The sequence below is a fragment of the Mirounga angustirostris genome, unplaced genomic scaffold, assembly GCF_029215605.1.
Source record: "Mirounga angustirostris isolate CCGP_5_RB_7025 unplaced genomic scaffold, mMirAng1.0.hap1 SCAF_14, whole genome shotgun sequence".
NCBI lineage: Eukaryota > Metazoa > Chordata > Mammalia > Carnivora > Phocidae > Mirounga > Mirounga angustirostris.
The window spans coordinates 63773527-63798077 of record NW_026991722.1 but is presented as its reverse complement, the minus strand read 5'-3'; the positions used below and the strand labels follow the sequence as shown (position 1 = coordinate 63798077).

General features: G+C 60.3%; 1 protein-coding gene across 1 annotated transcript; it reads right to left on the bottom strand.

The window, feature by feature from the left end:
* Positions 1-15159: 15159 nt before the first annotated feature.
* On the bottom strand, positions 15160-23504 carry TBX1 (T-box transcription factor 1). Its single transcript, XM_064578017.1, is given in 9 exon segments — positions 15160-15795; positions 16168-16195; positions 16197-16269; positions 16354-16421; positions 17048-17203; positions 17807-17978; positions 18848-18949; positions 20886-21264; positions 22577-23504. Coding segments are annotated over 9 exon segments (1650 nt in total). The 5' UTR covers positions 22761-23504; the 3' UTR covers positions 15160-15307.
* Positions 23505-24551: the final 1047 nt, after the last annotated feature.

Here is a 24551-nt window from a genome sequence, read left to right as displayed (position 1 = left end):
GGGGCGGAGCCTTTTCCCAAGACTTTGAGGAGTACGTCCGCAAGGGGAGCCCAGCATCCTTGGAGAGCTCTGTGGTTTCTCTTCTCTGCAGGTCAGTTGGAGCCACTGCCACAGAGCAAGGTTCTCTAAAGGCAACGGAGTCACTGAATCTCAGAATGGCAAGGCCTAGTAGTGGCACTTAACTGTCCAAGACGGAATAGGCGTGCTTGTGTGGTGGGCAGCCTCAGCCACAAGCAGCCAGACTGGCAGAGATGTGGGCATGGGCTGGTGTCCTTGGGGCCCTGGAAGTGGAGCTGACAGGCAGCTGGATCGAGTCTAGCTTGGTCTGCTTGAGCGGAAGTGTTCTGGATTGAGCAGACAGATGTCTGACCCGGGCCACCGAAATAGGTTTACAAACCCCCAGTCACCGCCCCAGGCCCCTTAAGGAAAGACCCCACTACACTGCCAACAATGTATACTGCTGGTCTCCTGTCCAGCCTCCCCAGCGACCTACGGCCACTCCCTAGGGGACTGTATACCGTTGGAGCTCATGGAAGGCCCATCCTGGGGACTGGCCTACCCACATGGGCCCTGTTGGACAGAGGTGCTGGCGAGTGTCCCCCAGCACCTCTGGGAGGGACCACGCTGGCCCCTGAGTATCCTGTAGCCACGTCACCGGATGGTGGGGGACACATCCAGAAAGATTTCCACATGATGAATGTCAGAAGGAGAGGCTCTGTTTAGGCTGCAGGCACTCGAACCTCACAGAGGAAAACTGCCAAGTAAGCCACCCTCGGGGTGCTCCTCACAGGGAGGCTGTCAGGTCAGAGACAATGGAGAGTGGCCTCGCCAAGCCACAGCCCTGCATGGCTCCCACGAGAGGCCACACGCTGAGGGTGTTCTCCTAGAACACGGCTGTATAGGCCTTCGGTAGAACCACCGTATTTACGAAAACAGCCATGGAGGTGTGTGTTCCAGACGAAGGGACAGGGCGCTGCAAGTCAGCATGAGGTTTATTAAACTCAGAGATGCTTCCAGAATGTCTGAGGTGAGCTGCGTGTGTTGGCTGCCAGTGCCTTGCCCCTGGAGATGGTAGAGAGAGGTGTTGGCAGGCACAGACCCAGAGTCCATACATGGGCCTCACTCTCCTGTAAAGGCACGAGCAGAGGTGCATGGAGGATCACAGGCAACTGACCCCCTACAGAGGTCACATGCTGGTGAGCAGTGTCCCAGAGACATCTTGTGGCCGAATCTTGGTGTACGAGGGCCAAATTGGTCTGTCAGAGCTAGTCCTGTGTGCCTGATGGGGCCATGTGGATAAGGCAAGCAGTTTCCAAGTTCACCCAGGCCTTATGGATGTTGTGTGGAAAGACTGGTGGCCAGGACTTTTGTCCACTCAGCTGAGCCACCTGGAACCCCAGTGGACCAACTATACTGGAAACACTAGTGTCTGAACCAGAGTGAGGCCTCTGTGCCCACTGTGGGGCCCACAGTTTGGCACAACACGGCCTCTGCCTCCACAGGATCTGGGGCATTAGCAAATCACCACAGACCCGACCAGTCTCAAACTCCCCGGGGCATAAGACGAAACGGGCCCCACCCCAACACCCAGCCTGGGGAAGATACTTAATGTTTGCAAAGCCTCAGATGGTCCTTGTCATATTCCTAGGGCTGAGTCGTTCCTCAGACCTGACCCAGTGTTGGGGGGCTGGCTCTGCCAGGGACCCAGGTGTGCAGGGGCACTGCCATCTTCCAACGGCTGTGCGATCCCCTTGCTGGAAGGGCTCAAGCCAGTCTCCCTGAGCATCCTCCAGTGGGCTGCAGAGTGGCCACAGTGCATCCCTACGGCTCTCCCACAGGACAAGCATGTGCCTCTACAAGGAGGAGCCTCTATGTGGATCCAAGGTTGCCCTTCACCAGAAGGACGCATGCGCTCTCATCAGTCCCTTTGATGTGAACTTAGGGCCCTGAATGTTCTGGGAATGGCTTTTTTTCCTTTGCATGGGTGCTCATAGTGGCTTTATTCATAATAGTGCCAAACTAGAAACAACCCAAATGTGTTGACAGATGAATGGACAGAGAAGCAAACTGTGTGGTGCATCCATATGATGTAGTCCCACCAGCCAGGAAGAGGAGCCTGGATGGACCCTGAGGAACTGGGGTGGGAAGACAGCGTCCAAGCATCTCAGGCCGCACGCCTGTGTGCCTTCATGTCAGATGCTTTCAGCAAGACTCTCCCGGGCTCAGCCCCCCTCCGCACACCCAGCCACATCTGGCCGTGGCAGCCGGGTGGCTTGGCAAAATCAGCCCTGTGATTTTCTGCCCGGTTCCTAAGTGCCTTTCCCAGCTACTTACGCTGTTCACTGAGCAACGTTTTTCAGGACTTACACCCAAGCGCCGTTACATTCAGGAGCCACTTGAATTTACCACAGTCCACAGCAGCCAAACCGTGGTGATTCTGACATCGGTATCGCCCAGGACGACGAGGAAGGCTGTGGCTCAGGTGCCCAGGGGGCGGGAGACCCGAGGTCCCCCAGGCAAGCGAGGGGGACCCACTGGCCAAGCGTCGCTCATCAGGTGTCCTCAGGCGTCCTCCCCCTCAGCAAGCCGCTTTCCGGTCCAGCCCATCCACTGAGAGAGGCTCACCAGTCTCTCGAAGAAGTCTTCATTAACACTCTCCTCGGAGAGGCTGCTCACAACCAGAGAAAACTCTCCTGGAGTAGCGATGGAATCAGCGTGCAGTTCTGGCTCTGGTCAATGTGTTCTGCTGTTCTGTCCCTGTTGGAAGAGCTTCCATGGGTTAGGAGCGCGGGCGCGGTGCGGCCGGGGCCTCTGGTTGGAGCCTGACAGGCTGTAGTTAGGGGTCAGTGGGGTGGGCACCTCTTCCAGCCCTCCTGGTTGTTAGCAGAATCCAGAGCCTCAGCTCCTGGAGGCTGCCCAGCCTCTTCACGGCCAGCAGGAGTGGCCTTGGGGTATTCTGTGTGGTGACTTCGTCGCCCCGGGTGGGATCTGGATGTTCTACTGGGGAGACAAAAGCATCCCCGATCACCACCTCCAGGGTGAAGGGTGCCTCTCATCAGCAGGACAGACAGGGCTGCGGCGGGGCCCACCTCCAGGCCACCTCCCCTGAAGGGCAAGCGGCTGTGCCATCCTGACCAGCCAGCCCAGGCAAGTGAGTGGCCCAGCGTGTGCCTGCCTCAGGAGCCTTCTGCTGATCCTCTTCCAGACCCATGGTATCCCTCAAGGCCGGTCGCACAGTCATCCCCACCCGGCACGTGGGCAGGTGGACAGCGCTTACCCAGCACCCACTGCGGGCCGGGGTCCCTCTCGGACAAGCGGGAGGCTCATGGCAGACCAGGCGGTGACCAGGCCGATGCGGCCCCCGGACATTGAGAATTCACCCCCTTTGCCTGTGCTCTCTGACTTTCAGCGGTGGGACGACGTCGGACAGCCATGGGCTTGGGAAATACGCAAAGCAGCCTCCGCGTGTGGCAGGGGGCGAGCCCGGGGAGCTGGACGAGGCACTGAGACGCTGAGGATTAGCTGAGGAAGGGGGACCTCGCCGTGCTCGCCCGGCAGGCTGGCTTTGTGCTGACGTGCAGTGCGTGTCTTCACGCTCCTGAGTGAGTGATGTTCAGTCAGGTGTTACCCACCTGCGTCTGTGCCAAGAAGCCACAGAACACCCTCTGCACAAAAGGACTGTTTGCACAAAGAAAAAACATTCCTTCAGGGGGTTCTTTAGAAACGCTTGATACTCAACTAGCTATAACTTCATGGGAAAGCCTGGTGTCAAAGACGAGCTGGCACAGACGAAAACCTTCCAGAACTGAGCTTGCCGTGCACCTGTGCTTCGGGGCAGGTAAGCTGCCACTGCCCCAGCCCGCAGCTCGGGGGGCGGGGGGTGGCGTTGGTGCTGCGGCCGCCCCAAGTCTGGCGCACTCCATCCCTCCTGCAGCACTGCTGTGCTCACTCCTGCCTGGACTCAGCCTCCCCGGGCCAAGCTCTCCAGCTCGCCCAGGAGCTCCATTTGGAGTCGGGTGGGAGGGAAGCCCCTGGGCCGGACAGAGCTGAGCGAGATGCTGAGAGCCAGGCAGCGGCTGGTGAGGGGGCAGACATACACCCAGCCCGCCGGAGACGTGCCCACCAGGTACAGGACTGTCAGTTCTACAGAGGAAGTCCTAAACCTGTGCTTAGGGAATCCCTGCGGGAAAACATTCGAGCAAGAGATAGAGCCACAGACCGGAGGAAGTAGGGCATACCTGTACTGTGGGCTAAGCTGAGAGAAGGTGCTCAGGGCCTTCAGATGAAATGCTTCTGCCTCCATCCCTGCCGGGAGGGAGCCTAGAGCCGCTCCACCTGTCCACCCAGCACCCGACGTGGGCTCTCTGATCTTGGAGCAGGGTCAGGAATGTATATCCCGTGGGCCATCGACAGACACCCTTGGGCCACAGCGTCTGGGACCTCGGGCCCACAGAGCCACAAGTATTCATGTGTGCTGGCCCCTGCTTCCGTGGCACGGGGCAGACGTGGGGAATCTTGCTACTGCGACAAAACCAAGAGGCGTTCAGGGGTGCCAAGAGCCACACTGAAGGCCAAGGGGCCTCCCACACGGGCCTGGGATGCGTCAGGCAGCAAGATGACGGTCACCGTCGTCTGTTCAAACGGGCAAGATTCCGATGGGCCAAGAAGTCTCATTGACACTTGAACAAGACAAGTTAACATGAAGTAGACCAGCAAATATTGTAGTAGTGAAGTAGGCCAAGCATGCCTGAAGATTGCTATGGGCTGAATGTCTGTGTCCCTCCACAAATTCATAGGTTGAAACCTAACCCCCCAGGTGATGGTACTAGGATGGGGCCTTCGGGAGGTGCTTAGGTCATGGGGTGGAGCCTTTGTGAATGGGATCAGTGCCTTATACAGGAGACCTCAGAGGGCTCCCCCTGCCCTTCTGCCATGTGAGGACCCAAGAATCGGGCTCTCACCAAACTCTGGCTCTGCCTTGATCTTGGACTTATAGTCTCCAGAGCGGTGAGAAATGAATTTCTGTTATTTATAAGCCACCCAGTCTGTGGTATTTTGTTACAGCAGCCTGAATGGACTGAGAAAAGATGCTATATTTTTATTGTTGTTTTTTTTTTTTAAGATGTGAATGTTAAGGGGGTGCCCGGGCGGCTCAGTGGGTTAAACATCTACTCTTGATTTCGACTCAAGCCATGATCTCAGGGTTGTGAGATTGAACCCTGTATCGGGCTCTGCGCTGGGCATGGGGCCTGCTTAAGATTCTCTCTCTCCCTCTCCCTTTGCTCCTCCCCACTTCTAAAAAATAAAATAAAAGACGTGGAATGTTAAGAAATCAAGTCATTTGGTTTCATCCTGTTGCAATGATCACTGCGTTAATACACCGGTCCAAACTCATAAGTATACAGTATGTACGTGGCATCTAAGGGTCAGCAAGTTGGGAAGCTTGGTGGGGCGGTGGAGCCTGGGGAGGGCTGGGCACAGGGAGCACTGTCGACGGGAGCACCTTTGCATGGCCTCTCAGCATGGCGGTCTCAGGGGAATCAGACTTCTTCCATGGGGCCTCCAAGAGCTCATCCAGCAAACCAGCAGGAGCCTTCTCCGCCCAGCCTGGTATCAGGAAAGGGACACGGACCCCACCTCATGAGGGAAGAAAGTCAGAATGTTTTCATCCTTTGCAAAATAAGGCTCGTCCTTGTATATCTCCCTGTGTAGTGAGAAAGAATCAACATAGACAACTGAGACCCCAGGACTCGGGGGAAGGAGCCTGGGGCAGGACCTGGGCCTCCTGCCATGGCCAGGAGGGAGCATTGAGCCACGCACTCCCTCCAGCCATGCACACGGCACCCCTCACCCCACCCTGCAGGGTGTGATGAAATGCTCACGAAGAAGCTTACTCATCCCAACACACCAGGCCATATCTCCAAATAAATGGACAGCAGATCTGGACCTCCCCATCCACATGAAACCCAAAGAATCCTTCATCTCGGGGTGCTGAGAACACAGCTAAGGAAGAATAAGAAGCAGCCCAAGGAGAAACGAAACACAGTTTAGCACTTTTAGTACCAGCTTTAGTGAATCTCTTATCGTGTGGGTAAGTGTGTGTGTCTTGCCTAAGATGTTAAGATACTTTCAGATCTCTATATTAGGCTTGTCATTCTTATTAAATATTTAGAGGTGTTTTTAGTGCATTTGCAACCAATGTTTCAAATTTTATTCTGCTCAATATCCATACATTTTGATATATCCACCGAGTTAGGGTGTGGCTATAGTGACAATTATTTATTACACAACATACAATTTATAAATCTTGAGAATTTATCAAACCATTGGCATTGTTTTCTATTTTGGAGATTTCAAACAGAGGCCACAATGAGGGGAAGCACAGCAACCCCCAGGGAGCCAGCTCCCTCTGCACAACATTAAACCAAGGCTGGGCCTGTGGTGTTGAAGGGTAGGCACTTGGCACCTTCCTCTTGGGAGCGAGGGCTCCCAGGACTGAGGTGAGCTCTGGGACATCCGGAGCTTGTAACTACTCATCTAGAACATGGGAGTGACCACTCCAGCAGATGCAAGTGGACAGAGTTCTACATGAAATGCATCTCCTCCTTATAGACAAGACAGATGTCAGGCGTCTGATGTGCAGATGGGGGGGGGGGGAGACTGGATCCTACCCAAGTCCGCAGCCACGGGGGCGAAGCCCACAGCGGACACACCTTTCCCATCCATAACCTGCAAACTCGACTTTCCCCTTCCCTAGTTGGAGAAGTAAAGAACGAGAATGTGCTGTTTGCTGAGCAGGAATAATAAATCCTACAGCCATTCCCCGCGCACTGCTCAGCTCAGTTAAAGGGGCAAAGAGGGAGGAGAGTGGAGAGGGGGCGAGAGGAGAAAGGACACCAGAGTGGGCTCAAAACAGAAGAATGGGGCAAGAAAGTGTTGGCAGGTTCTTTATATGCCCCAGGAGGACTTAGTATTCATTAACATTCACCCTCTTGAGGAGATGGTTGTGTGAACCCTGACAAAATTCCGCCCCCCAGGAACACCCTCCTGCCCCTTTGCTGGCCCCCGCCACAGCCCTGGCACCCATGGGTCTGTTCTCTCGCTCTGCAGCTCACCTCTTCCAGAATGTGTGTAGATAGAATCCCACAGTGTGGCGCCTCCGCTCTGGTCACCCACGATTCTGCATTTGGGGTCCAGTGGCTGCCCTGCCGAGAAATGGCTCCTTTCTCCCAGAGTGACCCTCAGGCCTGGGAGACCTGGCTCCTGAGCAGGGTAGGCAGCTGGACCCACTGCCAAGGTGGTCTGCCTTTGTGGAGCCTGTCTTGAGCCCCTCGGCCCCACCCCATAGAGCCCACCAAGGCCCTGGCCAGCATGGAGGCCACCGTCTGTCCTTCCCTCTGGGAACATGCATTCTTTTAGAGCAGAAATTGTATCTCAACAAATACTGGGTGGCAGCTATTTTGGCATGTGAAAGTGTGAACATGTCACTCCATGCTCCCTACCTCACACCACACCTTTGCCTCCTCGGAAAGAGAGAGGGCTAGTGGGGGCCCTCCCAGAGCTCCTAAAGAGTCGGGACCCCTAACTAAAGCTATACAAACAAAAGAGGGAGACACTGTCCCTGTGAGAGAGAGACACATGAGCTAGCTGGACTGGTCAGGGCACAGGCGCTTGGAGAAACATCTCCCAGGGGTCCTAAGCCCCACACGCAAGGCTGTCACCAGCACCCCCAGGGTGTAGGACCCACCGCTCAGGCTGGGGGCTGGACTGCCTGCCTCATGGGTGTGTCTGGGTCCCTGAGCACCAGAGAGGCTTGTGGAGAGAGCGTGGGGTGGACTCAGCCTGGGGCAAGTAGAACCAAGAGAGCAGCTCCCAATAGGAGGGATGCTCACTTGTCTAGCTGCTGCCCAGCTACATGGGGGCTCAAAATACTTGGGGCTGCAGCTGTTCACGGGTCCAGACTCTGACGTCTGGGCCCATCACTCTGTGTTGGGACCATCCTATGCACCGGAGGGTGCTGAGCAGCATGCCTGGCTTCCACCTACCCCGTGTGGCCATCAAACAAAAGTGTCTCCTGACATTGCCCGATGGCCCTGCAGGACGAAACTTCCGCGTTAAAAACCCCTGGTTTAGAGACAGGTTAGGACTTGGTCAATCCAAGATGAACAGAGTGGCTCTTGTAAATTATGGATAATCCAGGCTTCCTTTAATTGTTAAATACATGGAAGCATACATGAAAAATACAAATTTGCCATTTTAACCATTTCAAATGTCCAGTTCAGTGGCATTAAACGCATTCACGGTGTTGAGCATCCATCTCCCGAACTTTGCCATCTAAATGCAACTCTGTCCCCGTTGCACACTAACTCTCCATTCCCTCCTCCCCCAGCCCCTTACCCCCCTCCAATACTTTCTGTCTCCATAGATCTGACTCCTCTGGAACCTCATGTAAGTGGAATCCTACGGCATTTGTCCTTTTGTGTCTGGCTTCTTTCACTGAGCAGAATGTCCTCAAGGTCCATCCTTCTTGTAGCCCGCGTCAGAATTTCCTTCCTGTTTATGACCTGATAATATTCCATTGAATAGATACACCACATGTCTGTTCATTCATCTGTCTGTTTTTATCCACTGGTTAGTTGATGACACTTGGTCGGCTTGCACCTCCCGGCTATTGTGACTAGTACTGCCAAAGGACACAGGTGTACAAACATCTGTGTAACTCCCTGCTTTCAGCTCTTTGGGGTACACACCCAGAGTGGAATTGCTGAGTCCTACGTAGTTCTAGGTTTGCTTTTTTTGAGGGACCTCCATCCTGTTTTCCACAGCGGCTGCACCGTTTTACATTCCCACCAGCAAAGCACGAGGGGCCCAATTTCTCCAGATCTTCACCCACACGTGTTCTGTTATCTGTGTGTGTGTGTGTTCATAGCAGCCATCCTAATGGGTACGAAGTCTCTCGTGGTTGGTTTTTTTATTTTTATTTTTTAAAGGTTTTATTTGTTTGTTTGAGAGAGAGACAGAGACAAAGCATGAGCAGCGGGGAGGAGGCAGAGGGAGAGGGAGAAGCAGGCCCCCCGAGGAGCAGGGAGCCCGATGTGGGGCTTGATCCCAGGACCATGAGATCATGACCTGAGCCGAAGGCGGACACCCAACCGACTGAGCCACCCATGTGCCCCTCTCTTGTGGTTTAAACCAAATTTTTCATTCATCATAAATTATTTTCCGGGTGATAGGTGATAGGCTCTCTGTCTTCTGGAAACTTAAATTCTCACTGGGATGAGAGAATTCCCACCTGTGTGGGAAATAGCCGGACACTGGAGGGAACCCCAGCAGCAGAGTGCAGCGGGGGGGGGGGACAAGCTTTGAGGAGCAAAACGGCCTCACCAGCCCACAGAGGGCCGCTCTGCCCCCTCACGTGTCCTGGCCCACCTGAGACTGGTCCTCTTCCTGGCGGCGACCACGTCCAGGTGCCTAGATACTGAGGGCTCCCACCTACAGCCCACCAGCCACGTGGCCTCAGACTCAGGAGAGCTGGGGGTGGCAGGGAAATGACAGTGGCATGTGAAGAGGCCAGAGGCAGCTGCGGCTCTGGGGACAGCCCTGCAGTAGCTTCCGGGAGTCCAGGTCTCCGGAAGGGGGTGCCGACTGTGGCTTTGGGCCCCAGCTGTACCTGGACCCTCCTGGCTGGCCACCCGAAAGGGAAGAAGGCTTGGTCGTTGGAGCCAAGGAGGTGAGACATGCCTGGAACCACCCAGGCCCCCCAGAAGGGCCCGCTGTACAAGCCCCCTGGGGCACTGGGGAGAATGAGGTCCACCGCCATTCTCTGCATCTCTGTGCCCTGCAGTCGCTCCCAGGAGAAGGGCCAAGCCAAAGCGCTTTCGAGCTGGCTGGTGGCATCTTAATGAAGCCGCTGGCTTTTCTTAGTCCTTTTAAGACGTTTCGTAGTGTTACCAGAAGGGTGATTCTTCGCATGGAAGTTGTTGCTTCCATATTTTGTGGCAGCCCCTCACCACACACCCAGGCTCCGAGTTCCCACTATGATGGAAGACCTGGCCTGCTACTGTCCTCCGCAGAAGAACGGCAGAGAACACACCACGGTGGGGCTTCCTGTGGCTCTGAGCCCCATCAGCAGACCCTGCGGGGCTGGCCAGGCGGGCAGCCTCGGAGGACACAGGGAGGGGCCTGTGTCCCAGCTGGTGACTCAAGTCTACCTTACCACGAGGTGGAAGGTGCCCTTGGGCGGAAACACCAGCATCTCCGAAGTCAGGACGTGTTTCCATCGAAGGGGGGGGGGATCACAATCTGATCAGAAGGCCTTTTCCTTGGTGGCACATGCAGGAGTGGGGGACCCGGACCCTCACGTGTCCCCAGTGCAGGTGTTGGTGGCCAGAGCTGGGCCGGGCTGCTCTGTGAGCCCAGGGGAAGACACGGGGGGTGTGGGGCTGCTGGAAACAGAGGATTAGGCACTGACTGGATGCAACTGAAAGCTGATAAAGGATGTCGGCAATGCCATTCCTCTTTATAATTAAGAAGATAACTTAATTACTGCTATTAAGACCTAAAGCTTCTCCCCCATGGGGGCTGCTTTTCACAAAACACCTTTGGTTCTGCTGTTCCCCACACACAGACCTGGCAGCAGTTAAGTGGAGGTGCCGAGACTGCAAAGTCTCATCTTGTGAACCCATCTGGTTTGAAGTAGTACGACAAGCAGGGAAGGGAATCGAATCAAAGGCAAGATTTGTGTGCGTTTTTTTAAATACAGAAAATGTGTGGGGTAGACCAGGAAACGACTCCAGCCTCCCCTCCCAGGGCCGGGTGGCATGTGGGGCCATGTCAGGTCCCCCCACCGCCCCAGCTCCCCGGCTGCGCCCACGTCACAGTACAGAGGTGGCCTTGTGGGTGAGGGAGGCATGTGGGGATCAGGTTTGTGCACAGCCTCATTGGAACCCATACCGAGGAGGAGAGGATGCTCCCCACTGCTCACAAGGGCCTCCACGACTCACACCGCTCCCACAGGGCCGGGGTCAGCACCCAGCATCAAGGGGAAACTGAGGCACAGGGCCTGTGGCACCCGGGAGGTGTGCTCTCCCTCGCACCCAACTCCAGGTGAGGCCACACTCCTGCTGCCACTGGAATCGTTCCTTTTGTCCTAGAAGCAGCTCCTCAGGCCCCCACCCTCCGTCTGCCTGCACAGGGCTCCCTGGGCTCTGCGCGCTGCCACCCCCGCCCCCCCCGCAGCTGTGGCCCCATGGAATTCTCTAGTGTGCGGACGCTTTGATCTGCCGCACACCTGCAGATCCGTGCTTCGCACTCACCCACCCGTCGTCATACGGGTCCCACACACTCTGCGGACTTCCCCCACCAGAGGGAAAGGGGTGGCTGAAGCCCCCCCCCCACACCAGGTTTCCTCCTCCTCTGCAACTCCAGGCTTGAGGTGCCACCAAACAGGCTCCCCTCATCCCATGGCAGAACCTCAGTGTACCGCTCTGCGCCCCCAAATGCTTCCCTGTGGAGGAGACTGTGCCACCAGCCCCTCCAGGAGGTTTGCCATCAGGGACCTGTGCCCACAGCCGCCTGTGCCCTATGGCTCACCCAGCATGCTTGTCTGAGGCACTTTCTCTTGGTCTCAGGAAAGCCATGTGGTGTTGCCAACTTTACGTAGTGGCAGCAGGGGGGCAGGGGGGTCCCATTCCAGAGCATCCCTGCCCTGGCCGTGAGCCTTAGACGAGACCCTGTGGGCGGTGGGTTTGTTAGAGTCCTTACGTCTTGGGCTTTTGGAATACCTAGATGTTGGGGTAGCCCACACCCGGGGCAGCGTTTCCCAATCCTTCCTAGGAGCTGGAGGGTTTATGTCGAAGACAGAGGCTCCAGCGCCCAAGGAAGACGGCACCGCAGGCCCTGCCTGTGGCTCTGGGCTGGTCTTTCTCCTCTCAGAACAGCAAGCTGGGCTGCTGGGAGGAGGGGGGGTCGTGCCAGCGCACCCCAGGGTCCATGGGTTCCCTAGGCCCCTTATGTGGGACCAGAGGGGTGAAGCGGGGAGTAGACAGGCCCCACCCCTCCTCTACTTAGTCAAGAGTGAACCTGTTTCACTCGTTGGGCATCCATTGTTTTTTGAAGGGCGTCGAGGACTGAGGAGTCTGGGGTCCCCGGACCCGATCTACCAGGTCCCTTCTAATCCAAGCTTTCGTCCTCCTGAGTCCTAGCAACTGGACACCTGGAGACAGGCAAAGGGAGCAGAACGGGACCTCTGAGCCAACGAAGGACCCCAGAGGAAGCCACTGAGGGGTGAGCCCCCGAGGAAGCGGGTCGGAGGGTCCCCAAACCCCACACAGCGCAGCACGGTGGCTCATGGAAGGGGCAGGCCAGGTGTGTCCGCAGAGGTGCCCAAAGCGAGGGACATGGAAGCTGCCAGGATAGTGGCTTTACAGGGAAGTCAGGGACTGTCTGGGGTAGCTGCCCACGGGAATGTCAGCCCACGGCAGGCGGTGGCGACAGCACTGTCAGTGTCCTTCGCCGGAGACTGGACGCTTGTCAGCAAGAAGAACTGCTGGGCGGGCGGCAGTGTGGGCCATCCTTGCAACACCCCGGAGCAGAAAGCAGCCGGCCGGGCCGCCCTGTTGCATGATCCCATTTATGAGAAGTTCTTAAGGGGGCAGAGGGGAGGGCGCCTGGGTGGCTCAGTCATTAAGCGTCTGCCTTCGGCTCAGGTCATGATCCCAGGGTCCCGGGATTGAGCCCCGCATCGGGCTCCCTGCTCCGCGGGAGGCCTGCTTCTCCCTCTCCCACTCCCCCTGCTTGTGTTCCTTCTCTCACTGTCTCTCTCTCTGTTGAAAAATAAATAAAATCTTTTAAAAAAAGGGGGGGGGCAGAGGGGAGAAAACCATGCCCTCGGGGGGCTGTTCCCCAGTGCAGGGCCGCCCTCATCTGCAGCGTCCGGCGAGCTGACCTGCCGCCCCTGTGCTGTCCAGCACTCAGAATGCAGCCGGGGAGGAACTGAATGTTTCGTTTTATTCTACTTTTGTTCATTAACATGGAAGCGGCTGGCCGTGGCTAGCAGCCACCGTGATGGACCGCAGCAGCTTTCCAGCTTGAGTGGGTGATGATTATGGGAGCAGGTGCACAAGCAGGAGGCCGGCCGGCTGCACCCCAGAGACCCAGGCGCTCAGCTGCATCCTCCCAGCACCGTCGCTGGTTCAGAGGGGAGCTTCCGCTCACTTTAGCTTTAAACAAAACCAAAACAGAGATCTTTCCAACTGTGGTTCTCAACCCCTGACCCTCACCATGGCCAGAGTGTAAAGTGTGCAGAGGAAGAGCGCGACAGTGGGCCTGGGAGGGGTGCCCAGCACCTGCAGGAGAGACTAGCTCTGCAGCCTACAGCCCGTCATTCCTGCAGGCCTCCCAGGACAAGAATGCAGGGTGCATTTGTGGTACAGACGGGAAACAGGCTGCACGAGGGGGGAGCCCGATGGTGCATGCGGCTCACCCAGAGGGAGGTCTGCCATGAGGGGTAGTAGGACGCCCATCAGGGATGGATGTCCAGAGCTGCCCCTATGAGTCCCTGAAGCTGTGTCCACAGAGCCCCCTGGCCACTCAAGCAGATACTTCAAGTCTTCACGCCCTGGCACGAGATGAACTTTGAAGCTTTGGCGGCCCCCGGCTCCAGAGCTCACCCCTCAGCAGCTCAGTCACGCCCTCCCTTCATAGACCTGCCTCATAGAAACGCTTCCTGCTGTCCAATTTTTAAGCCTTTGGTCACCTCATGCCACCAGGGTGAACACATCCAGGAAGAAAGTGTCCGGTCTAGAACAGACACTGGGAAATGCCTGGCTCTGCTGGGGAGAGGTGGCACCGGGTTGCCCCTGCCATGTGGCAGCGACTGCCTCGAACATACTGGGACAGACACAGAAGGGGAATAGAACCTCAGCCATTTGCATTTCCCGTCCATCTTGCGTCCAAGTTAGCAGCCTTGACGTTGACCGGTTGTCAGCTTTTCCTGCCTGGATTCAGGAAGGGAGGGATCAAAGGGTTCCTCTGGCCCCATCCCTGGTGTTGAGTTAATGGGGAGAGGTCCCTCACCACCTGGCCTGGGAAAAACGCTTCACAGACAGGTTTCAAGATGACTCATGACCACTGTCATTGTGCCCCCTGCCCAGGTCACTCCGTGGGGACATTCACAGGGAACAAAGTCAATAAACAGGGGAAAACGCCGGCCTGGGCTAGGGCCAGCCAGGGGAAATGCTAGAACAGCAGAACTGCCTGTTTTTGTCTTTCTGCGATCAGTGTCTGAGCTTCTCCCCTTCCCAGCCCCCAACTGACAGTGTTCTGGCGTGATGGTTATTTCTAGCTTCCGTGGAAAAGCACCCAGGACAGGCAGTGGCCCTGAAAACAGGCCAGGGCTGCCCGCCTAAATCCTAGAAGAGGGACAATTGCCTGCCTGAGTTAAGTCAAAGGGCCCTAGGCACACCTGGGGCTGGGGCGGGGCCCCGTACGCTCAGCCTTGGGGAGGAGGGGATGAAGCTGCAAGGTGGAAGTGGGGGCGGGGAGCGGGCGGGCAGGGCCTGGAGGAGACCCTGGGAGCGAACCCGGATGGGGCCACGGCGGAGGGGGCGGGGAGAGGACGGAGAGGGGCGTGGCCGAGAAGAGGCTCTGGAACCCGGCCGGGAGGAGGCGCTCGGAGGGCACTGTAGGGACACCCGCTTCGTTGCGGCTTGTGGGGACTGGAGCTGGGAAGGCCCCGAAGTCCCCGAGTCGACCGGACACGCTCTCCCCGACATCCCCCGTATGATCTAACTGGACACAAATAAATGGACACGCAGGCAACTTCCAAAAGAGGCGAAACCTTTATCAAGTCGGCGCCGGCGCGGTATCTACAGTATCTACAAATATCTACACGTATCTACACCGCCTGCAGACGGGCTCTCGGGTCGTCTACACTGCAACTGCCGGCCGGGCCGGGGGTGGGGGTGGGAGGGGGCGACGCGGTCTCGCGGAGAACAATAAATATCACTTCCTTCCGCCGCTGACCGGGAGCTTTGGCACTGGCGGGCGCGGACCCCGTGGCCCTCCGGGCTGGGGAGGGACCCGCGGTGGCTCCCGGGACTGGGAACCAGAGACTTCGACAGCCTCAGGGCTGGACGGTGGAGGACCCCGATGGCTTCGAGGCTGAGGAAGGGGAGACCCGCACTGGCCCCCGGGGCTGGAGGAACATGTTCTTGGACGGCCCTTGGGGCTGGGTGGACGGGGACCCCGACGGCCCTCGGGGCTGTGCGGGGACCCCGGGCGGGGAAGCAGCCGGCGGGCGCCCGCATTATCTGGGGCAGTAGTCGTAGGAGCCGGGCGGCGGGGCCCCGGCCGACGAGTACATATTGGCGGCGGCGGCGGCAGCGGCGGCGGCGGCGGCGGCGGCGGCTGCCGCCGGGCTCACGGCGGGGTGGTGGTGGTGCGGGTGCGCGTGCGTGTGCGCGTGGTAGCCGTGGCCGCGCAGGCCGGGCAGCGGGTAGGGCGCCGGCCGGCTCTTGGCCCCGAGGTAATGGTCGTAGGCGGCGGCCGGGTACTTGTAGGGGTGGTGGTGCAGCGGCTCCGACGCGCCGGGCGCCTCCAGGCGCAGCTCGGGGTGCGGAGGGCTGGGCCGGCCTCCGGGCGCACCGGGCAGCGGGACGAGGCCGCCGGCGCCGCCGGCCCCGGGCAGTGCGGGGCTCAGCACCCGTGCCAGCAGCTGCGGCGGGTGCGCCGGGTCCCCGAGCACGGCCGCTCCGCCCGTGTCGCGCTCGAATTCTCGTCGAGCCTCGGCCGCGTCTGCGGGGAGGGCCGAGGGGTGAGCGCGCCGGGTCAAGACGGCAGAGGGGCCCCGCGAGCGCCCCGCCGCCGCTGGCGGGGAGGGGGCGCCAACCCGCACTCGGGCGCTCCCCACCCCTTCTCGCCCAACCTGCGGGAGACCCCGGCCCTCCGCAGGGGCCTCGCGCCCCTCCGTGGGCGGCAGGCGGGGCGGGCGGGGCGCAGCCGTCGGGCCAGGCGGGCGAGTGCGCGCTTGCCCGCCGCCACGGCCGTTGTGCAAACGGCGCAAAGGCCGCGAGCGCCCCTGGGGCTCGGGCGAGGCCAGGCTCGGCCGTCTGCCCGGGGCGGAGCGCGCGCAGGGCCACGGCCCGGATCCCACGACCCCGGCCCTACCTTTCTCTGCGCCGTTGGGCTGCGTGGGGGGAGGCCACGGGGTTCCGCGAGCGCGCGAAGGCGCTCATAAGCGGCAGCGCGCCGGGCCGGTGGTTCCGGGGCCTGCGGGAGGGAGGAGGGCAGCGGGTCAGGGGGGCACCCCCGCTGGGCTCCGGAGCAGTCGCCGTCTCCTCAGAGGACACTCACCAGTCCTCCGGATCGCAATCTCGGAAGCCTTTGGCGAAGGGGTTGCTGGCGATCTTGAGCTGCGTGATCTGCGGGGCGGGGCGGGGGGGGGGGGCGGCGGGCATTGAGCAAGTGGCTGGAGCCCCTGCACTGGGGGTGGGAGCACCGAGGTAGGGTAGTTTGGAGGAGCTTCTCCATAAGGGCCCTTTTACTCTTCCGGGACAAGAACCTTCCCACAGTTACCTCCCTCACTGAGGTTGTCCCTCTCTCCTGCCAAAGGGGAAGCTCCTTTCTTGCTAAGGAACCCCTTTGTGGCCCCAAGTGATTGGGATGGAGACCCTGTGTCCCTGGCTGGGATGGGAATGTGGTCACCTCCACCAACCACCCCGCAGGGTGTGTGTGTGTGGTGATGGGGGGGGTGCCCTAGGAATTTGGGTAAACCGTGGATCAGGCCCCTGATGGGGAGTTTCCGGAATGGTTTGGAAAACAAACTTTCAGGCCGCACTGACAGTTGCTGCTAGAGAGGTCAACCTGATAGGAGGCTGGGCCAGCCTGCAGCAGAGGGGAGGAGGCTGCTTGAGGCCCTTGGGGGTGGGACTCCATTGGTGTTGGGTTCCGCCAGAACCCACAACCTTTGGGTCCAAACCTCTGTCCCCCAGGCAGCAACTGGAAATTGCAACCAGAAGTATTGAATTTGCCCATCCCAGGGCCTCACCCGGTGGTTCTGGTAGGCAGTGACCGCAGTGAAGCGAGTCTCCTCAAACACAAAGGTTTTAAAGTTCTCCTCAGCATATTTCTCACTATCTTTGCGTGGGTCCACATAAACAACGTGGAAGCGGGGCTGGTATCTGTGCATGGAGTTGAGAATAATCTGGAAGACAAGGTGGCAAGTTTGGAACTAGGAAATGGGCCAAGGTCCGGATAGGCAGTGAACTCCCCAGAGAACTTGGACAAAACTCTGAACTCCCGAAATGAGGTCCTGCCATGGGGCTCAAGCGGAGACTGCAATCAACTGGGGACCACCAGGAAAGACACTCCAAATGGCAAAAGATCAGGGTTTTGATCCTCTTTCCATAGGTCCCTGAGAACTACTTCGGGCCTACGGTGGGGGGGGTGGGGATTGGTAGGTGGCTGCAGGCCAGAGCTCAGCCCAGCAGGAAAGCGGCATCACCCGCCTGGATTGTGCAAAGCCTCCTGCTGCTACCCCCCCATATGGCCCCATCCCTTCCAGTTAAAAAACCTCCAGCAAAAGATCAGGAGTGGAGTGCGGCAAGCAAGGGGACACCCTCTCCCAGGCCTGAGGGCCACCAGGCCCTGTGAGCCCCTGACCCAGAGGGGCCTACTCTCCTCAGCGTGTCCCTATTCACACCCCGAGCTGCCCAAGCTCTCTGCCTCTGGCTCTGGTCAACAGGGACTCTGGAGGGCCCGCACCGGGGATAGCGACGTAGCCTGGGGAGGTGCGGGGATCGCTCACATGGCCGTTGTCATCCAGCAGGTTGTTGGTCAGCTTGAGCTTGTCGAAGGACACAATTTGCTTCATCCACTGGGCACCTTTGGCAGGCGAGTCAGGGTGGTAGTGGACGCGGCCTGGTGTGGCAGGGTCCGCCTTCCCGGCCACCAGCCAGGAGGAGCTGTGGAAGGCGTACCTGGGGCAGCACCGGAACAGGGGTCATGCCGTGTGGGGTGAACCAGGAGGGCCTTGCTGAGTGAACCCCAAAGGTGCCTCTGATGAGTTTCCCCATCATCGGTGAAATTGAGCCTCAGGCTGCCACACAGACTGGGAGTATTTCCGAGGGCAAGATCGTGAAGAAAACCGAAAACGCCCTCCCGTCCCAATACACAAAACAGCAGGAAGCCCAGCACCAAGGGAGGAGGCTGGGCTCCCGGCGCCACATTTCCACATTTCGCTGCACGCGGGTCTGCCCGCTCTGGACCTCCCCACCACTGGTCTCCGAGTTGCCAGGCCTGCGGCCCGGATTTGGCAGCACGGGCGGCCTCGGGCGCAGGGCGGACCACGTTCTCTTTATTAATTGCTGTTAATTGTCGGGGCAGCTGAGGCCCGCCCTGCATAATCTCTCCCCGCCACTCCACCTTTCCTGCTCAGCTCCAGGGCCCAGCGTTCCCGGGGAATGGGGGAAGGGGACAAGGTGCCCACGCTCACCTCGTGGGAGAAGGAGATGAGAAAAAAAGGCAAGGGCTGTGTGAGAGGGGCCTGTCCGCCTCAGGCCAAGCTGGCCCAGGGGCATGGGAGCTGTTTCGGGCCTACAGCTGGTGGAAGGGCCCAGCCAGTGTGACCTCCTGAGGGGAGTACCCAAGAACTGCTGGGGGTGGGGTGTGTGTGGGTCTAGGGTCTGACAGGGTTGGGGAGGGAGCGGGTCAAGGGGAGTCAGCGGGACAGCCGGGGCAGGTGCCGGGACTCCTGGTCACTAATGTCCTCGTGGGCTGCCCTCAGAGGCATCACCAGGCAGGGACCAGCCGCTTCCCAGGGCCCCCTCTCAGGCTGCTGGGCGCTCACCGGTAGCGCTTGTCGTCCACTGGAACGAAGTCCATGAGGAGCATGTAGTCGGCCATGGGGTCCATGCCGAAGAGCTTCACTTGAAACGTGGGGAACATGCGCCTGGGGGCGGCGAGGCCTCTGGTCACCTCGGGTGGGGGAAGGCAGGGCTGCCCCACCTTGACCAACCCCAGGACAGGTAGGCTTCCTGCTGGCTCCTGCGTTCAGCGGCCTGGCCCCTCCACCTCCTCTCCTCTCTCCCTCGGCCACTCTAACCCAACAAGGCCCCTGCCCAGCTAAGGGCAAGTGGAGTGGCAGGGCAGTCCCCTGCCCCCCTTATTGAAACTCCAAATGGCTCACTAAGCACTAGAGCTGAGCCTCCGCGTCCCAGTGTAGTCGATGGCTTCTCCTGCCACATTTGCCCGCACAGAGCCAGCCTAGCTAGCCTTTGCTAATTCTCGGCTGTCCAGTGCAGAGCTAGCCTCAGCCGGCAGCACCCGATTGGCAAGACTCCCCAGACGCGGTCCCAGAGAGTCTCAGCCCTCCACTGAGCCTCCCCCAGCTCTATCTGAGCGACGGATGTAAACTCCCGGCTCGAACAAAGTGAAACCCGGCCACTCTGTGTGGTTCCCAGGAGTCCCAGTTGCCCTTTCAGCTGGGTCCGCGGCTGCTCCCCAATCCCCACAGCCCCGACTCTCAGGCCCTGTCTCCGGCCCAGTGATGGAGTCTTCCCCACCTTCCTCAGGGACACACACAAGTTCCCACCCGCCACCATAACCCCCCGGACTCAGCTACTCTGGGACAATCTGGCTTGTGCCCTCATGGTCAGCGAACTCTGACTCTGACCCATCCAGGCTCTTGAAAGGACATTCTGCAGCTCCTGGAGGGGCGGCTGGCCATGGGCTGGCCCTGTCCTGACCGCAGAGCAGTGCCAGCCACTGGGCCCTGGAGAACAGCACGAGGCTTCGCTCCCACCTGCCCTTCCTATGGCTTCCCCTCATAGGCAACTCCGTGCAGGCAGCGGGCAGAAAACAGATGCCGTGGAGCTGGGACTCCTGATCAGGCCTGCCACCCCACCTCTGCAGGCCGGTGGGTGCTACAGAATGCTGGCTTCTGGGATGAAGCCTGGCCCCCGCCAAGGCCCTTGCTGGGCTGGACTGGGGTGCCGTCCTCAGGGGACAGTAAGGAGAGGCTGCGGAAGACCCACAGAGCTGAAGCTGAGCACAGGCCCCAGGATCCCCAGGGAGGACAGCCGTGGCAGGGAAACAGAAACCGCGAGAAGGCTCTGCAAACAGGCCCTGAGCTCCCCTTGGCCGTGCGGTAGAAGAGCCGGTGTCTCCGTGTGTACATTACACACAGATCGGCACCCGCCTTTGTCTGCTGGTCAAATCGGCTGCATCGCAAAACTTGTTCCCCTTCTCTCTGGGCCCTTCAAACAAATACAGGCCAATTGGAAGGCAGGGGGCCCCAGCAGCAGAGCCAGGCCCCACAGCCACCTGAAATTTAGGCCTGAGGAAACCGGGGAGCAACTTCCACGGAAGAGACCATACTGTTTTTAAGGGTCTTAACTTTCTCCCAAAATTTTCCAGAGAATTGTCCAGCTGCCCGTTTCTATCTAACCCGTATAGACTGAACTGGGGAACTAGAGACGTGAATTTCCTTTGAGGTGGGATCCACTGGAAGCCGGCTGGTTGGCGAGGCCGCTCAGGGGCGGCTGCCTAACCCCTAGCCCGGTGTGCTCCGAACCGGCCCGGGCTTCCGGCGGCGGGCGCCGTGGGGCTGCGGGAGGGGCGGGCCGGTCCGCCGGGCTTCTCTCCACCGGCCTTCCGAAGCTGCCCGCGCCGTCCCCGAGGCCCGCCCGGCGCGCCAGGCGGTTGTCGCTGGAGCCGGGACCGCAGAGAACCCAGAGCCGGCCCGCGCCTAGAGGGGGCCGCAGGTGGCGGGGCCGCGCCCCCACCCCGCTTCTCGGCCCCACTCGCGTGGATCGGACCGAGGCGCGCTGCCCGAGACCGGGGCCTCGTGGGGAGGGTCGCGGGCAGTGAGGGGGGGGCACCCTGACCTGCCGGCCTTGGTGACGATCATCTCGGTGCCCAGCTGATTGAACTCGTCCCACAGCGCCTTCATCTCCAGCTGCACACTCACGCTGGCCACCTTCGCGTTCTTCTTCACTGGCGCCTTGGCGGCGGCCGCGCAGCTGGCCCCGGGGCCCTCGGGCTCGGCGGCGGCGCTGGTGGCGGCCCCGGCGGCCGGCGCGAACGGGTAGGCGTGCGGCGGCGGGCCCGGGGCGCCGGGGGCGGCGGCGGCGCACGGGTCGTAGCGCGGCGGCGGCGGCGGCGGCGGCGGGGGCTCGCGCGGGCCGTACGGGTCGGCGCCCGGCGACGCGGCGCCCGGGAAGCCCCCCGCGGCCCCCAGGCTGCTCAGGCTGCTGGCCGTGAAGGCTGCAACGTCGCAGAAGTGCGAGAGCTGCGTGAGCCACGGGCTGGACACGGCGGAGATCATGACCCGCGGGCCGCCGCCGCCGCCGCCCCCGCCACCGAGGTGAGCGCTGCCCCGCGCCCCGGGCCGAGTGGCGGGCGCTGCGCTGCGCCCCGGGCCGCGCCGCCCTACACCGCGGGCCGGCCCCGAGGAGGCGCCCCGCCCCGCCCCGCCCCGCGCGCGCGCCCCCCCCCCCACCAATGCCGAGACAATGGCCTCCCTCCCCTCCCCCGTCTCTCGCCCCTCCCCCGCTCCTTCCCCCCCGTCCCCGGCCCCCAGCCCGCCCGCCGCGGCTCGCTCGGCCCGGGGCCCCCCGACCGCCCGGACCGGCTCCCCAGAGCGCCGGGCCCTCCGCCGCCCCTCGCTCTGCCGCCCTCCCGCGTTGCATTTCTCCTTTCTCTCTCCAGGCTCTTTTTCCAATTTGTTATTTCTTTACCTTTGTCTTCCTCGATGAAATTTTCCCTCCTAATCCTCTTTCCTTCTTCCACTATCTTTTTCGTTTCTCTTTATTTCTGTTTTACTTTCTGCCTCTTTCTTTCTCCAGTTCTGTTCCTCTCCTTTCTTTCCACTTCATTTTTCATCACTTCGTCTTTCTTTCCAGTCTGCCTTTGCCTCTTATTTCTGTAGGTCTTTTCCTGTTATTCCGGGTTTTTTTCCTCTTTTTTTTTTTTTTAACAAAATAAAAACTGGAGATTTTCTCTAGCTTTTCCCTTTTTTTACGACTTTATTTTCTGTCTTAAATTTTCCTTCACTTTCTTCTTTTTCGTTCTTGCTCTCTTTCTTTTTCATCTTTCTCATTTTTCCAACTTTCCTTTTGAGTTTTCTGTGTTTTTTCTCTTCTCAATTTCTTTTCCTCCCGCCGCCCTCACACTTTCTCTCTCTCGTTTTCCCAGTTTCCCAGACTCTGTGACACACTCCGCTCCTGCCACCTTCCCTCCACCTCTCCCAGCTTGCGGCCACCTCTGCCACCTTTCTCCAGTTCTCCTCTCCTGTCCCTCCTGGCTTCCACTAGTCCTGTTCTGGGCCTGAGTCTAGCTGCTTGCGGGTGTCTCTGCAGCTGGGTCCCCAGGCTGGAGGGTGCACAGGCTTTGGGCAGGATGCCTGCCCTTCTTCTCTGCTCCCGAGTCGCTGGAAGCCTGGAGCCCCCCCCCCCCCCAGAGCTCCCTCCACCCACTCTGTGCCCGGGCCCTGCCAACACTCTTTGCTTGGGCCCCACGGCAGCAGTGGCAGGGGGACTGGCGGGCGGGTCCCCGTAGACACAGCAGGACGGCTCACCTTCCATGTCCCTGGTGACGGTGCTGAAGTGCATCCCTGCCAGGGATCCCAACAGCCGGTGGAGCTTCGCCTGGTCGGAGGACCGGGGGCCCAGGCGAACGGTGCGCTCTGCGGCCTCTGCTGCAACCAGAGAGGCGATGCTGAACGCGCTGGCCCGGGGAGACAGCGGGCTCCGCGCGTCCATAGGCGCCCTGGCGGCCTGGCCGGCGCCGCCTCCGACTGCGTGCACCCAGCCGCACCGAGGCCAGCCCAGCCCACGGGACCCGGGGGCGGGGGCCTGCGATGCCACTCACAGCCTCCAGCCCTGGGCCCAGGGGATTATGGCGTCACAGCCCCCCACTCCGGGCTGGTGGCAGCCAAGGGGCCCAGATGGGTGGAGCGCCCTGGGAGTGTGGGGCCCTTCTGTTTTTCAAGCTCCCTGCCCCTGGCCTCTGCTCCCAGGGACCTCCGTGACCAGCGCCCTTCGAACATCCCGCTGTTCCCACCGAGGCCGGGGTTCCCTCTGTCCGGCGAAGCCACTGTCAGGTTCTACAGTCCCCGAGTGGAAGCAGCTACTCCGGGAGCGCCCAGCCTCAGCCAGGGTCAGTGAGGCACCGATGGATCACCATGGGGCTGCCTGGGCTCAGCCTTGCCCCTGCCCTCAGCCCCTCCCGCCTCCTCCTCCCTGGCTGCCCCTGCACCTGGGTGAGGAGAGGGCAGTTCGGGCTCCGGCACTGGCCACAGGCGGACAAGCCCAGAGCTGTGGCGTCGTCCGTTCCTCAGCGCGGCGGAACGGGACCCAGCCCAGCAAGCGCCCCCCCAGCCCCCTTCAGCCGGCTCACTGTCGTGGCTGGGGACCCCGAGCAGAGGGACACCGCCCAGGCCGCGCAGCCCGGGAGCCCGAGTGTCACGCGCACCCGCGCGCACCACCGGCCTCTGGCCAGGACGCTTATACATCCGGAGGGTGGGCAGTGCCCGCTCCTCCGACCTCCCCGCGCACCGGCCGGGCGCAGGGAGGGCCGGGGGCGGGGCCTGGACTGGCCCAGGGAGCCGAGGACACGTCGGAGGAGTTCAGGCCGCCGGGTCGGATTGTACGCTGCCCCCTGCCACCCACCCTGCCCACCTGGGAAAGCCCTGATGCCTTGGTGTCCAGCCAGGCCCCGGAAGATTGAGTCAAGGCCAACCCTGAGGCCTCAAGGCCTCTAGGCCCGGGCATCCAGGACACTGAGGCCTAACTTGGCCTGTGCCTTCCCTCACCTACTGCCACTGAGGTCTTCTCTGACCAGTTCAAGGCATCCATGGCTTCGCGGCCCAGAGTTTCCCCAGCAGAGCATCAAGTCTCTCAGCCTCCCAGGAGCCTCTCTGGCCCTTCACGGAGGCTCTGGCAGTCAGGGCCTCCATTTCCAAGGCTTCTCGCCTGCAACCGTGTTGTAGGCCTTCGCCTGCGCTTGCCTGGGATGAGGGTGGGAGGCAGGTGGCGTCTTCCAGGGCTTTTACAATCCCGGGGCCTCAGACCCCAGGCTGGAGAGGGTGCTGCCTAGGAAGTGGGGAAGGCTCAGGAACTGAGGACCAGGGAGTAAGCTCCAGTAGGAAGGGACTGGCTCCTGGGCCTGAGGTCCAGGAAAGAGCACAAGGCGGTGAGTGCAGCACGGGAGCATGCGGGTATATGACTGGGGTGTGGTGTGTGTGACTTCCCGGACAGTGAGCCCCCCTTACTTGCCCCCCCCCCAGCTGCGGCTGTAGTTGTGGAGTGTGGAGGGAAAGGGAAGCTGTTGCCAGACGTGCCTTCAGTCCAGAGTGGCCATTTGGGGCTGTGACAGTGACACTGACCTGTGGGACCTATGGGCAGGTCCAGGGGGTTGTGAGATGTGGAACCAGCTGGGCTTAAGGTCCCTCTTCCTCTTCCCTGAGCAGGGCAGCCCACTGCCTCCGGGACCCCAGGAAGAGCTGCGTCTGATGGCGGGGAGAGCCCAGCTGGGAGGGGACATTGGTGGGG